The sequence below is a fragment of the Pogoniulus pusillus genome, chromosome 18 (genome assembly GCF_015220805.1).
Source record: "Pogoniulus pusillus isolate bPogPus1 chromosome 18, bPogPus1.pri, whole genome shotgun sequence".
NCBI lineage: Eukaryota > Metazoa > Chordata > Aves > Piciformes > Lybiidae > Pogoniulus > Pogoniulus pusillus.
The window spans coordinates 19013706-19028903 of NC_087281.1; the positions used below are offsets into that span (position 1 = coordinate 19013706).

A 15198-nucleotide genomic window follows, 5' to 3' on the forward strand; every position below is an offset into this window, starting at 1 on the left:
GACTAGGAAAGGACCTTCAGTAATCTTCCACTTGCTGCATCTTCCAGGGATGGACACTTCACAACTTTCCCACCAAGTGATCATGGCATTTCACCTCCTCTTTCATTAAGAAGAACCCTAAGTTCTTCTTGCTGCAGTTTAAGCACATCACCTCTTGCAATAGATGGTATAAACAAGATTTTCCCCTTTTCCTTTTCAAAGAGCCTCTCATTTATGAGGAATATACTTTCCCTTTTCCAGCCTTCTTTTTGACTCTAAACCACCTCAGTTCTTACATCCTTCATCATGAGATAGAGTCTAAATCTCTGCTTATCATCATTACTGTCTGAATTCTCAAGTAGTTCATATTCTTTTTGCAGTGCATGAACTCCACACAGTATTTCAGGTAAAGCCCTGCCATTGTTCAGTACAGCTGAAGGCTTATTGCACAGATCTCACAGGCTCCACTCTTGTTTAGAAATCCCAGAATGGTGTTTGCTTTTTTCCACAACAGCACAATAATGTTGACTTAGCCACTTGTTTTCTATCCTGTATTTGCCTGTCTGATTATTCCCATATAAATGAAGTTTTGCCCAGTTATCCTTCTTGAATTGTAACCAGGCAGTTATGAAGGAGCTCTTCACTCTGCCTGTAAAATATTTGCAATATTTTTATGTGTCTTATTGCAAAACCCACAAGATACATAGCACCAGCTATTACATGGAAAATATTGCCTTTGGATTTATGTCTTTATTTCTTTAGAAGGCATAGGGAATAAAGTGTTAGATGAGCACCGACTCTATGAGCAAATACTTTGTATGGGAACAAGATAAGAAAAGCAGCTTAGTGTGGTAAATTCCATAAATTCTGATTTGTTTAACCAGTACTTAAACCCAGGTGTGAAGCAAACTGCAGCAAGAAGAAAAAGGGAGGAGCTGACATGGATGACATCTTTGTAAAGTTCTATGATGTCAAGCAGATGATTAAAGTCTAAGTCTGGAGAAAAATCTCCAGCATGTATAGATTTCCTTTGCGTTCTCTTGAAATGCAGTCATGACTTCTGGTGCAAAATAATCAAGGAGTTAGTTACAAAGACAACATCTCTTTCCAAAGATGTCAGAACCAAAGAAAAACCTTCCTTTTAAGGTGCTAACATGGCCTAGCTTGCAGACCCATATCATCTTCAAGATCTACTTATACCAGTAGCAGGTCACCTCCCTTTATTTCTTGTAACACCCTCTCTTTGAACAGACCCCTTCCTACAGATTGTTACTTCTTTCTAGCTTGCTGCTGGATGATTCCATGTGAGGCATCCTCTTTCTCTGTGGTAAAATCAGCTGGACAAGCCAAGATGAGAAATTAAGCTGCTACACTAGCCTCTCTTGTGCCTGTAGCAAAAATAGGTCAAGCTGATGAGCAGAGCTAAAACACACATCTGTTCAACTGATTCAAGAAGGGAACTGAAACTCACTAGAAGGGAAGAGCTACCTAAATGGCAGTAACAGCCTCACACATCCCATTTAAATTGCTGCTCCAGACCTAGCAGAGGCTTAGAAACTTGAGAGAGACCAAGGCACAGACAAATTTTGTGACTCCAACATAGACTGAATTACAGTAACAGAACAGCTGTGACTTCTTCTGCAAGCAGCAACTAAAGGCATATAATTTATAGTTTTCAGCAATCTTGGAATCTGTACTCAATTTCTGCAAACACAGAAGACTGATTCTTTTCCAGAAAAAGAATAGGAACAAGAGTCAGTGAGCATGAGTATGGCTGGTGAGAGCTGAGGGTTAAATCAAGTCCAGCTGCCTCCTAGGAAAATGCAGTATTTCTCTTGAAGCCTCTCTTGACAAGTTCGTAACAGAGCTAATATAGTTTAAAATGGCAAAATTATCTTCATAATGCTTGCATGGGTTGCCCTGATAGTCTAAGACAACACACACGTCTGCAATAAGCTGATGATCCTGCCCTCACCTGTACTACAGCATCTGTTTTTCCAATTGGTGGCTCTCTTCTTTTGTTGATGACTAATGCATCAAGCTGCTGAAAAATCAGTTATTCTTCTACAGCCAGTCAGCACTCAAACACATATCTCATATCGTTATCTTAACTTTTGACTACAGGTGCAGCATTGTAGGGAAGGAGAGTCAGAGAGACCATATTCATATCCACTACTTGACATTAAGTTCTCTGGGTAAGAGCCAAGCCAGCTGCATTGTGGGGTAGCACCAGCACCAAGAATAGAATGTCTTTACTTGCCACATCCTCCTTTCAGCACCCTTCTTTGTTTTTCCAGTTGACAGTTTGCTTCTCATTCATGTAAAGGCTACATCCACCCTCCATCTATAAGCATGTGTGCATGTTTTCTTTCTCATAATTTCTCTTTGTGAGCTAATGGGTGTAATAGTTGCCTTAGTGAGGTCACACAGAGTCTCAGGCTTTCCAGGCAGTCACAGACAGGCCTGTGAAGAATATGTGGCTGCAGCTGCTACATGTGGAAGCACTGACACACATACTTAAATCCCTGGCCCACTCCATCACGTCTCACCCACTGGTTAGCTGACTTAAAGATTTCCCTGCAAATCCATCTCTGAGGCTGTAGGGTCTTGGCTCTGTTCTTGAGAGCAGGAAATAAGTTTAGGTGTATCAGGAATGTCTTGATCATCAGCAGTTGAACCTAGTTCTTTCTGTTATCTCAAGACACAAACTTTAATCTCTGATTAAGATTCAGACTGTGCTGTTGCATACAGAAAGTAAAGCCAGGAGTACTTGCAAAAATAAACACCATCATCCAAGCCCACCCTGCAGCAAATCATAAACAGCTTCATAAGGGCCCTTTACAGTCCCTGCCGGACATGATGTCAGTGTTGAGTGGCCTAAGCAGCCCCTCCTCAGTCCCTGCCTGCTCTGGAAACTCATGTACTTGGGCAGGTACTCTCATTCCCACCCAAGGCATTGTAAAAGCAAACTAAAAACATCATGGGGGAAAAAAAAAGTGGAAACACTTACCATTACAAATCATCTTAAGTTCCATAGGCAGAACTTTGTGTGTTTGCACTAAAACATGACAGAATGATTTGAAATTGTATTAAAAGAATGGGATGTTGTAAAATTCAGGAGAGTTGTCAGGAAATCTTTCCAGAACAGCAATCCCTATGGGAAGCACATGTGCCACTAGAAGATTGTACAGTAACATATGAAATTATGTTTCTTAATTACCTTTCAGGGATCCCTTGGATGCTTTCCACATAAACTCTCTCTCTGCCCTCCTCTACTGTATAATCCATAAGTTAAAAACCAGTATACTAAAAATAGTTTCCCTCTTGGTTCGGTCTTTTAGTTTTCTCCCTGTAGTTTCCATAGAGGCTTTCTTGACAGGCAAATATAGCAGTGCAATTTGCTGCTGAAGGTTATGCTGTTCTGTTACTTCATTTGCCACCTTATTTTACTGTCTCTTGCAAAACACAACTCCCTTATTTGAAGGGGAAGCTACAGTCTGTCATGTATGTTTAACAGTACCTTGTAAAAATATTCTTACTCCAAAAGTACTACCATCTGGAAGTAGTCAGCATACAAAACCAACAAAGTGCCCATCTAAGTTTGTAAGACTTGTTGCCTACAGCACTCAAGTGAGAAGATGAGTATTTTCAGTCATTCATTTACTCTACCCACACAATGCTAAGTCATTTTTGAGCGCAAGCCTTTTAGAAAGCTCCTACTGTTGCTTACATGCTAAAGCCCAAGGTGAGGTCATTATGCTTGCCTTGCAGCAACAAATGTCAATTTGCACTCCATACAGTATTGTGCAGTTTGTAGATGGCTGTAGGACATCAGCTGTAACAAGGAAAGTACAGACAGCTAAATCTAGTCTTAGCAGGCACAGAAAAAAAAATTTGATTGATACACATTTGAAATTCAAATGTGTTGGTGTCCCGGGTTAGGGTGGATCCCTCTCTCAGTAGAAAAAACTCACCACAACACAGATTTTTTTGGAAAGTCAGGGAAGGATGAAATTGTATTTCTTATAGTTTATTTCTCTTTATACTGTTATACCTAAACTACTAGGCAAAAATGTAGTAACCTTAAGGAGGATGGGCAAGGGGTCAAGTGGTGGTGAAGCAGCAAAAGCAGCAGCAGGGGAAGATAGCAGGCAGGTGTAGCTGAAGCAGCAGAAGCCAGCAAGGGGAGAACAACAAACTGTGCTTCTAGACGTAATGTAATTTCATTGGAGCATTAAAAGCTTTAACTTATCCATTGTTGCATTCTATGGCCTATCCCTGGAATGTTCACCTCTCCCCTATGTCTGAGCTAGAAAATCAGCTCAAATGGCCACAGTTAGGCATTGTTGACCATATTAAAGAGTTTATAAGTAGGGGGGAGGAGGCTGTCTTTTGTTTTTTTTAAATTGCTCCTGCACTCTTCTCCAGCTGCTCTTATGAGCAGAGTGCATGCAGCCCATAGCATGCACCTCAAAAGAAGTTTGTTCAGGTATTGGAAACAATCCCTCAGAACAATCACAGTACAGACAAGAATGGCATGTTTCATGAAAATCTCATTTTTGCCCAGCAAGGTTGCAGCCCCAGCTGCCTTTGTATTTCCCTGTTAATAACTCCAGCAGTATCTGCAGTTATTAAGACCAGACATGTTTTAGTATCTTGGTAAAGAATTTTCCTATATGATTCTACTTGGCTATGCTTAAGTCACAACTCAAGTATTCTATTTGCAATAATGCTACAAAAAAAAGAGTCATCTCAACAGCAATGGCAATTTCAGCCCTCATCCCACACTTCATTTCAGTTTGGCTTAATATTTGAAGATGGGACAGTGCTTGGTCTCATGGAATAATAGAATCAACCAGGTTGGAAGAGACCTCCAAGATCATCCACTCCTCATAGGGTTTGTGTTCCAGGCCTTTCACCAGCATTGTTGCCCTTCTCTGGACACATTCTAGCACCTCAACATCTCCTGAATTGAGGGTCCCAGAACTGGACACAGTACTCAAGGTGTGGCCTCATAAGAGTGAGCAACATGAACCCAATCTAACAAGATACTTCAGCAAAACTTGTTTGTACACAACTGCTCTGAGGCCAAAACACCAAGCACCCTCCATGATTTAGTTGGTAGTCTATGGCAGAAAACATTTTCTCTGATAGGTATTTTCTACATTAAAGAATACAAAGACATATCATAACCCAGAAATGAAGATACCTGCACAAACAAGTGGCATCTCTGTCTTATCTTTTTAGATTAGGGGTATGCTGGAAAGAACAATAACATTTACTTACCACAGCATGGTGTCCTTTGTTGTGAAAAGTTATGTACTTGTCTAATCAATGGGTATTTGCTTGAGCAAATATTAGCTCTTCAAACAGCAGCTACACTGGAAGCAGCTGCAGTTATCTGTTGCTGAGGTCAGAGCAGTTTTTCTGTTTGCTTCTTTTTCAGTCCTTGTTCCTTGCACTTAAGAGACAATAGGTTGAATCCAAAACCTCTACTCACACCAAAGCAACCCCACAAGCAGGTATCTAACTTCTAGTTTATTTTTAAGAGACTTTTTAGAAACTAGTTTTGATGGTTAATACTATCTGTTTTAACAACTCATAAAAGGATAAGTCTATTACTGTTATCCAGTGATGAAGCTTTCCCAGTTCACGAGACTTCTTTCTAAGCTTAGCAGACTAGTTTAAACAGGTTTGTATGATGCTCTTTAGCTGCAGTTGACTGTCTCCTTGTGCAGCTTTTTGGATGACTTGGCCTTTTAGACACCATAGCCTAATGTCAGTAAATACAGAAGGGGTCAACACTTACACTTCAGCCACTACATTACAAACCAAGAAAGTTGGCTGTTGGACACAACATTGCTCCAGCCGAGAATCCATAGTGCTTCTCTCTTCACGTACAAAGTATCACACATGACAGTAAGACAGAGGAGCTAACGAAGCAAAATATTAGCCCAGCTCTTAGATTAGCAAGAGAGTTTGAATACAGCAAGACTTAGCCTTGCATGTTCCACCTCAAGGTTCCCACAGCTGTTCAACATTGCTCTACGGTACTTCTGCCAAACAGGTGTCTCTGCCTGAGGTCTGGTAACAAATGACTATTTGAGTTCAGTTTGTGCAATGGAAACTGTCCATTACAAACATAAGCTCAATCTATCCAAGCAACTGATTCTGGGATCTCCAATCTTGTGTGTTTTTATAACCTGTAGTAACATAGCTTCAACATTTCCCTTTCCACTGTCATGTCAATGATTTATTTCTCAGCTCATGAAACATGAGTTGGCAAGCACTACCTTCACTAAGACAGGTACTGCTCTAAACCCCCTGGTTCAAAGGCTTGAACCCATGTCTGCTCAGAGCTTTAAATTCAAGAAATTATTAGTGCAAGAGAACTACTGCAAATGCTTACACACAATCCTTTCCTATGCATAATTTAAATAACTGTCAGCACTTCTCTTTGCAGTCTAATAACTCCTACATTACTCATTCTGCACATCAGTTTGGTACTGAACAGAACCACATAATATTGTAATGATTTAACCATCTTAAGATGAGGCTGGTAGAGACTGATGACTGCATATTGTAATATATTAAAATAATTGTTCACAATCAGAACATTTACAACTATCCAAGACATTCCTCACATATGGGAAGGCCAGTAGAGAGAGCTAGAGCTGTACATCAGACTAAGCCTCATGTCAAGAGTTCCCCTAATATGGTTAGGAAACAATTCTGTATAGATGAATTCTCACTACATGGCAGTTTTGACATTTTCTAGAGACACTAGTACACCTCTTCATCGAGTGTGACAATTCTATCCATCCTTGAAAGAAGGAGCACTGAAACTCTTCAGGGGAACTGACAAGCAGTTGCCTATAGGGAATGAATATGATAGCTTTACCTCCTGTCATAAAGTAGCAGAAACTACTAGTAAGAAGAGATTTTTGAACACTTGATTACACTACAGTTCATGCTATCTGCACCGAAGTTATGCTGACTACCAATCACTTTTGCTTATTTAAACAAGTAGTTATTAGTTTAGTCATAGTTTTTATCGTAACAGCAGAAAGTAATTTCTCCAAGTGTTTAATTAAACACTGCATTTAAATACTGCTCCAGTACTAGCAGAGTCTGCTTTACCTTGCAACTCATATCTAGCTGCTTGTTAGGTATACTTTTGTTAATGTGTGATATAACTTAACCTTTGTTATTCCATTCAAAAATTCAGAGTGGCTGTGCAAGCAATGCTTCATTTAAGCATAGTGCTCAAATGCTCCAAATTATTTTAGCACCTTTTCCTAGATAGACTTTTATAGTCTTTCCCCAGATTAACATTCAATTCAATACTTAAAAAAGATTCTTTATTTTAGTCTTATGTTCCAAGATAACCTTAAAAATCAATTACATAAAAGATTGATATTGCAAAAAAGTGGAGGTGCAGTTCAAAAAAATCCTATTGTGTCTTCTAATATAAAAATATATATTCACATTATTATATAGGAAAAGCATACTGCCATTTCTGCCTTAAGCTGGTCCTGCCAGCTTGGGATCATAGCTCCCTACTCAAGAGCTCATATTGGCAGGAGCATCTCTGAGGTTCATGTCACAGGTGTGATTTGTAGGAAATTGCTTTGCTGCAGCATGTGGACCCAACTTTAAGTGTTTAAGGAATGTCACAGTTTTCCCTTCAGCTGTAGGTAAAAAGCACCCAAACATCTCCTGGGAAGCATATGTCATATACACAAAGCCATCTTCATCTTTGTAGTCCCTGTATACTTCTGCCATTGTCAATGACATACTGGCTAGGCTTTTGTTGTTCACCAGCAAGTAGAAAGCTTGTGTAGCTGTTAGAGCCATCCTGCTTCTAGGTGAAGAAGGAAAAACAGAGGATTAAGCATTGCAAGTTTGATAACATTTCAGCTTTAGTCTATGAAATACATCAAGCAGAGCAGCTGCTTAAACTAGGCTCAAGAAATGCTGTGTGAAGTTGTTACATGGCTTCACATTTCCTTCAGCTTCCAGTAACTTCTGCTGATAAGCTTGCTCTCTGGAGAAAGGCTTGCACTGTTAGACCATAAGTGCTACTGAGCCTAGGCTTTGAGTTCCCAATTACCAGGGAGAAGGACTGAGTAGAAACCAAAAGCTTCTGTAGTACCACAGTAATAAAACATTCCAGCATGGTCTGTTTGACTTATTAACTAGAGCACCTTCAAAAGAAGAGTCCTTTCCAGAGACATTGCATACAAAGATCAGGATCTAAGCTTTCCAAGAGCAAAAAGTATATTTTACAGAAGTTGTCATCTAGAAAGATCTTTTCCACACTTAAAAAAAGCATACTTTGTCATGGAACATCACTAAATACTTTGGGAGACTTCTTCCCTGTAGCGTTTTATACAGAGTAATTTACAAGCACATTTCATCCTGCTCACATCTAAAACCTGCCTTGAACTGGAGCAAATTCAGCAAGTCACAGTAAAGAGAGAAAGGCAGTAACAACTGTAAGCAAAGAGGAAGCACAGAGCCCCAGCACCAAGTTCATCATGCAGGAAGAAAGCAGAACAGGAATTTGATGTCCTTACTCCCTACAGTTAGGGGGAAGAAAGAAAACTTTATGAATCCAAGAAGCATAGACCTTATTCCACCATCCCCTCCCATGCCTCTGAAAAAAACATTTGCAGGAGAGGGAAGCCGTTACTAACACCTTCATCCTGATGCCGTCAGAGAGAGCAAGATGTTCCAGCACAGCACGGAACAACATCTCATCAGAAGCAACAGCAAGCCCCGGCTGCAGCACAGACTCACAGGCGCTGACTACCTACCTGATGATGGTTATGAACTGTGTCATGGTCAGCTCCTCAGGAACAAGAAACTTGGTTTTGTCCAAGAGAGGCAGATACTTCTCTCTATGGTATCTCTCAACGATTACCTGTTTTAATTAGACTCACACTTAGCGAAGCCTAAAACATCAAGGTTCCTCCCCTCCCACCCTCCAATTCAGAGAGCTTCCCAGAGTTTCCCTTTAAATTACAGCAATAACCTCCGGTAACAAAACAGAGCTTTACCGGGATTTTAGTTGGGAACTTCGCTCGGATTCCTGCTACTTCTTCCAGCCGGGTGGCTGCGCGGGAGAGAGGAGAAAGGTTACTCGTGCGGAAGGCCCTCCGCGGCGCAGCCCCTCCGCGCACCCGCCGTCCCTACCGAAACTCTTCCTCATCTTGAACGGCCTGGCCGCCTGCGCCCCGGGCGCCGCCTGCATCCTCTCTGCGCTCCGCTCCTGCGGCGGCTGCCGCCGCCACCCCGCCCCACGGCTCTTATGGGACCCGGCGCAGACCCCGCCCCGGCTTGCGGTGCCCGGTGCAGCGCCGCGCCGCGCCAAGAGCGGTCCCCGCAGCTGCCGGGCGTTCCTGCCCTCCTTCGCACGCTTTCCTCTCCTCGTCCCGTCGACAGCGGAGCGCCAAAGGAACGTGGAACGTGGAACGTGCTGCTGGTGAGCCTGCCTCTCTAGTCTGTCCTAGCAGCATCGTTGCTGTTCTTTGCTTTCTTTAGTGTAAATTATCCGAACTGCGAGATACTGTGCATACAGGACGATGTAATAGTTTGTGAGAGGTCTTTGACTACCACACAGGGTGCTTAAAAGGTGCTGCCCAAGGCTGGATTGTCTTCACCTGTCTTCCCTTTACAGCTGTCCAGTCCAGAATATCAGTTACCTTCTTCATCTTTACAAACTGCTTTCTAATTATTTCTTTGAGTTTAGGGAAAAAAATCAAAACCTACCCAAACCTTGCAAACCCACAAACGAACAGGCAAACACAAATAACAAATGGAAAAAAACCACACTAGCCTGACAGTGCTAACCCTAACCATTCCGTGATTTTATGATTAATTTATTCCTCCCTCCCCCCCATATTCACAGCATATCAAATTGCTTGTTTTCTGAATGACTTGGGAGATGAGTTTTAACTCTGGGTGTTTTTTATCTCTAGTGCATGGTTGTGATTTTAAGCATGTTCCAAGCAGTCTTCAGGTGCATCCATTTGCCAAATTGGATGAAACAGATTCTCTGCCTTTTGTGTTGCAGATGTGAGGGAACCTGACACGCTAGAGTTCCACTTTCTGTGTCACTTGTCACTGCATACGAAGTGCAAAAGTGTGACTTTGTACAGGCATCAGAGGTCCAGCTTCCAGAGAGAGGTGGTTTCTTAACCATAAGATCCTACATCAGCTCCTAGTAGGGAAAATGAGTATCTGGCAAGAAGAAGAGCCAAAGAAAGGGAATTCCCTGGTGATCCCTGAAACTGATTATCAGTTACAGCTCTAACTTCTGTTGAGAGCTGAGTAGGTGCTGACTTAAGCTTTGGTTAACAAGTGCTAACTAATAATGTAATGTCTTTAATTGTTTGCAGGCAGAGAGAATTGGAGGTCTAGTGTGTGACTACATAGCACCTGCATTGAAATGCTCAATTTTAGATCCACATGTGAAATTTATTCCTTTTTACCTGCTTTCCCTTTTAAGTTATTCTTGTGTGATATAATTAGTAAACTGTTAGAGGAGTTTACTAAGAAGAGAATCATAGAAGAACACTACACTTGAGAATGGAATACTCAGAGGACCCTACTGAAACAGAAACAGAACTACCAAAGGGAATCATTACACTAGTTTTGCCTGCTCCAATAGCCCAAGATTACAGTCATAGGAGTCACATGAGTCCCTGAACATTAACGCATAAGCTTGGAGTTGCATATCTTATCTAGCCTAGTTTTGTTGTCATACTTAGAGCCTCTCCCACAGTCTCAGGCTTGCAGCTGTGTAATTGAATTCTGATATATCTGTTGGCTTTATATGGAGAAGATCCGAGCTTCACGGACTTAATCATACAGAGTTTGTCCCAAATGAAGTTAGCACAAAAGCAGCAATGAAACAGCATCTCCTTCACATTGACTTAACACCACTTGAAGACACTAAAAAGCTTGTCCAATATCCTCATGGTGTTTTAATTAAGGAATTATTTTCTCTGTACAGGAGGGTGCAGTGTCCAAAATTTGAGCATACTATAGAGTTATAGAAATGAGGGAACTCCTATGAAAAACTGAATTGCAGTATATGAAGAGAGTCTGAAACAACCTTGCAGGAACATTTAGGGCAAGTACAAACTGGTTTGTCTGAGAAGTATGGCTGTAGTCTGAATAGATGATACTGCAGCAGAGGAGAATGTCTGAGCAAATGACCGAAGGTTTTGCTTGTTGATCAAGTGAGGAGGTGCTTCTTTCATGGACTGTCTAGTATATGTGAGTTGTCCATTCCAAAAACTGGCTGCTTTACCTGCCAATTCATTTTACACTTTAAGGAATTTTCACTTCTTCCCTTGTTTCTTGCACTTTTCATCCCAGTTTCCTGCATTTTTTGGAATCTGGGTTGGGGAGTGGGTAGAGAGTACTCTGTACTCTGCACTGGTTAGACCGCACCTTGAGTACTGTGTTCAGTTCTGGGCCCCCCAGTTTAGGAGGGACATTGAAATGCTTGAGCATGTCCAGAGAAGGGCGACGAGGCTGGTGAGAGGCCTAGAACACAAACCCTGTGAGGAGAGGCTGAGGGAGCTGGGGTTGTTTAGCCTGGAGAAGAGGAGGCTCAGGGGAGACCTCATTGCTGTCTACAACTACCTGAGGGGAGGTTGTAGCCAGGAGGAGGTTGCTCTCTTCTCTCAGGTGGCCAGCGCCAGAACAAGAGGACACAGCCTCAGGCTGCACCAGGGGAGATTTGGGCTCGAGGTGAGGAGAAAGTTCTTCCCTGAGAGAGTCATTGGACACTGGAATGGGCTGCCCGGGGAGGTGGCGGAGTCACCGTCCCTGGGGCTGTTCAAGGCAGGATTGGACGTGGCACTTGGTGCCATGGTCTAGCCTTGAGCTCTGTGGTAAAGGGTTGGACTTGATGATCTATGAGGTCTCTTCAATCCTAATAATACTGTGATACTGTGAATGGGCTCTAACGTAAGACTCTTTTCTTAGACTTCTGTTTCATTCATACTTGTGTTGCTCAAAAGAAGGTCATTATTGGTGTTAAAGGCCTGGAGATGTAGAAAAAGTGCATTTACTCAAATTGTTCTTGCTTGGTAGTTGTCATTTGAATAATATAGGTCTATGTGGATATTCAAGTCTCCCTGTGTTATGCCAAATATAAGCAGCTCAGAAAAAAAAAAACAAGCCTTCTCTGAAGAACTGGAGATTTGAACTTCCCAGACAAGATAAAATGAAGTAGAAATCTCTGTCAGATGCAAAAATTACTTAATGCAAATCATTCATGCAACAGTTTGAACACAGTATCACCAGGAAAGTTAAAACATAAATGATAACTCATTCCATGTTTTTGGAGCAGAAATTCCATGACCTGTTCACAGGACCACCCTGCCTCTTAGAAAATTAAAACAAACTCCAAAATAAATCAAAACAAAGCCCCCAACAACCAAACAAACACAAAACTATGCACATAAACAGCAATATTTCATATGTGATTTTACTTTAAAACTATAGAACTCCTTACCAATTGCCTTTATACAGCTGCATGCTGCATTCTAAGATCACACTTTCAAAGAAGAAAAATTATATAAAAAGTGCAGAATGCTTGAGAGGGACAAGTTCCTTCCAGAAGGGTCTAGTCTTGACACATCACAAAGTCAGGATAGCACTATAACCTGTCCAATGTGGCTATATATGTATGTCCAGTTGCCATAGAGTGGATCTATAACTTAATATTTCCTTAGAGAGAAATGCTAAGCACCTCTTTGAATGGTGAATTACTCTTGAGCTTTGTGAATTCCGCTCTGTTCTTTCCTGCTTTGAAGAAGGTTTGAATGACTTTCCTGTAGCATGTATGAACGTTTGAATGACATAATCTGTGATTTGCAGCTGTTGGGGTTGGTTACACTAAGGTCAGTAGCAATAAAAAAGGTGTAAAAAGATACTGAGGCTTTTACATCAGTGTACTGAAGTCTCTTGTTTCCTCTGCAGGTATTTCTGAATACTCAGGTACGTTGCAGAGGCACAATAACCTACCCAAAACGGTGGGGGCAGTGAGGTTTTACATTGCCAAAGCTTAATCTGATGAGCTCAGGAGGCAGGGCTCCCAGTCTGAAGCTGGGCTAAAGCTTTTCAGTCTCTTCTGTCAGGGTGACTGAACAGTGTGATGTCTAATGAAGGGAAATCCAAGGTTAGTAAAGTTAGTACACTTTAGTAAAGTGAAAAACCCAATAAATATTAAAATGTGAATGGCATTAGAAGTTATGTGTGTTCCAGAGGAAGAGATTCACTCCACTGTTAGATGGTGAAAAGTGCTCCAGTTTGCCATGGACTGAGATTAGGTTTTCTTCATAAATCAGTATGCAGGTGCTACTGAGTTAATTCCAGTGTAGCAAAACTTGGATGACAAATGGGTCTTCACTCAGGCTATAAATTCCACCCAGCACTTAATAATTCTGAACACAAGCAGATATATATGCAAGAGAAGCTGATGGATACAGTGCAGAAAGCATAAAACAGTTATGTGTAGACTAATAATTCAAATATGAATGATACAGCACCAGAGGGACTGAGATTTATTTATTCAAGCAGCCTAACTGAGAAGGAAGGAAAACTGCAGCATGATGTTCTAGGGAAAATATGTGACTTGGCAAAATGAAGGCTTATTTGCTGCACTGAGAGAGTCTGTGACTTCTACAGTATTATGTGTAGTTATCGTAAATATATGCTTTCATGAGGGTTGTCTATAACTGAAAATAAAACTGGCAAGAGCAGTTTGAAAAGGACCTCAAGCAGTCAGACTCAGCCAGCCAATTTAATGGCTTTTAAAAGAGCCATCCTGAACATTTGTTTCCTCCCTGAATATGGCAAGTTGCTTTCTTCCCTTCTACAACTCTGAATCTGTCTTTCTTCTCTTGTGACACAGAAGCAAAACCACCCTCATGGCTAAGCCTTAAGTAATTAATATGCCAGTAACTAATTGTCTGAATACCAACAAGCCAGCTGGAGTATTCTTATGTTTTAGAGGATGCTTATTCCAGTATCTCAGGTTTGTGGTCCAAACTCATCTGCTAGTTGAGCCCTAGATGATGAGCTCAGAATGCTAAGAGTAAAGGTCACAAGTTCTGGGCTGATTTGCTAGTATTGATATGTGCTTTCGGTCCTTGGCCTCCTGATTTCTTAACCCTTTTCTTGAACCTAAATCATATCTCTGCTGTTTATTTTGGTGTAGCTGCAAGAGATAGCAATTATTTCTGTTACTTTTGAATGAGAGACTGTGTGACAATCTTTTACCAGAGCTTAGGATTCTAAGATTAAAATGTCTCTTCTGCAAAAGAAGTTTGAGTCATTTAATCTCTTTTCTCATTCTTGCCATTCTTACTGTCCTGCTGGTGTTTGGCTCATTGTGATGGAATAATTTGTTTATGGTCATTTTTGTTTTCAAGTGCACTAATTGTGCTTTTCTTGAGTGCTCTATCTTCCATTTAAAGTTTTAAAGAAATCTCTCAGCATTAATTCATTACATTTTTTCAACTACATTGATTTTCAACCAATTAATGGTGAGATATACTCAACAGTTCAATCCATGTGATCAGTGCTTCTGGTTTAGGATTTTAAATTTGAGATTTTGAAACCTAAATTCTCAGCAATTTTCTGCAAGTGATGTTTAAATTGGAGATTCTAACTAGATGCAAAAAAAAAAAAATCAGTGCCTTTTTTTGAGGAAAGCTGACAAGGTTATCTAGTGAAGGTCTCTGCAAGTACATGTTATACCAGTGGTTTACCAGTTTCTGTCCCATAGGGGCTGAGCTCAAATTCTAGAAAGATTCTAAAAATGGCAAGCCATCAGTGGATCCTCCTTTCCCATCATCTACTCTGTTGTTCTAATTGTTTCACTGGGTTGAAACTTGGGTAGGTTTCTGAGCCCAGAGAGTGGTGGTGAACAGAGTTAAATCCAGTTGATGGCTGGTCACAAGTGCAGGTGTTGATCTGTTGGAGGGTAGGAAGGCCCTGCAGAGGGATCTTGACAGGCTGCATGGGTGGGCAGAGGCCAATAGGATGAGATTTAACAAGGCCAAGTGCAGGGTTCTACACTTTGGCCACAACAACCCCAAGCAGCACTACAGGCTGGGGACAAAGTGGCTGGAGAATAGCCAGGAAGAAAAGCACTTGGTGGTACTGGTAGATAGTAGCTGAACAGGAGGCAGC

General features: G+C 41.3%; 1 protein-coding gene and 1 long non-coding RNA gene across 3 annotated transcripts in view; one reads left to right on the forward strand and one right to left on the reverse strand.

The window, feature by feature from the left end:
* LOC135183532 (uncharacterized) overlaps positions 1-15198 on the forward strand; it is an 87680-nt gene that overhangs the window by 13671 nt on the left and 58811 nt on the right. The window lies entirely within an intron of this gene.
* Positions 7324-9287, reverse strand: MAP1LC3C (microtubule associated protein 1 light chain 3 gamma). Its single transcript, XM_064158635.1, has 4 exons — positions 9178-9287; positions 9042-9097; positions 8799-8905; positions 7324-7843 (listed from the first exon to the last, which is right to left on the reverse strand). Exons 1-4 carry the CDS (start codon positions 9233-9235, stop codon positions 7543-7545), a joined length of 522 nt encoding a protein of 173 aa, XP_064014705.1. The 5' UTR covers positions 9236-9287; the 3' UTR covers positions 7324-7542.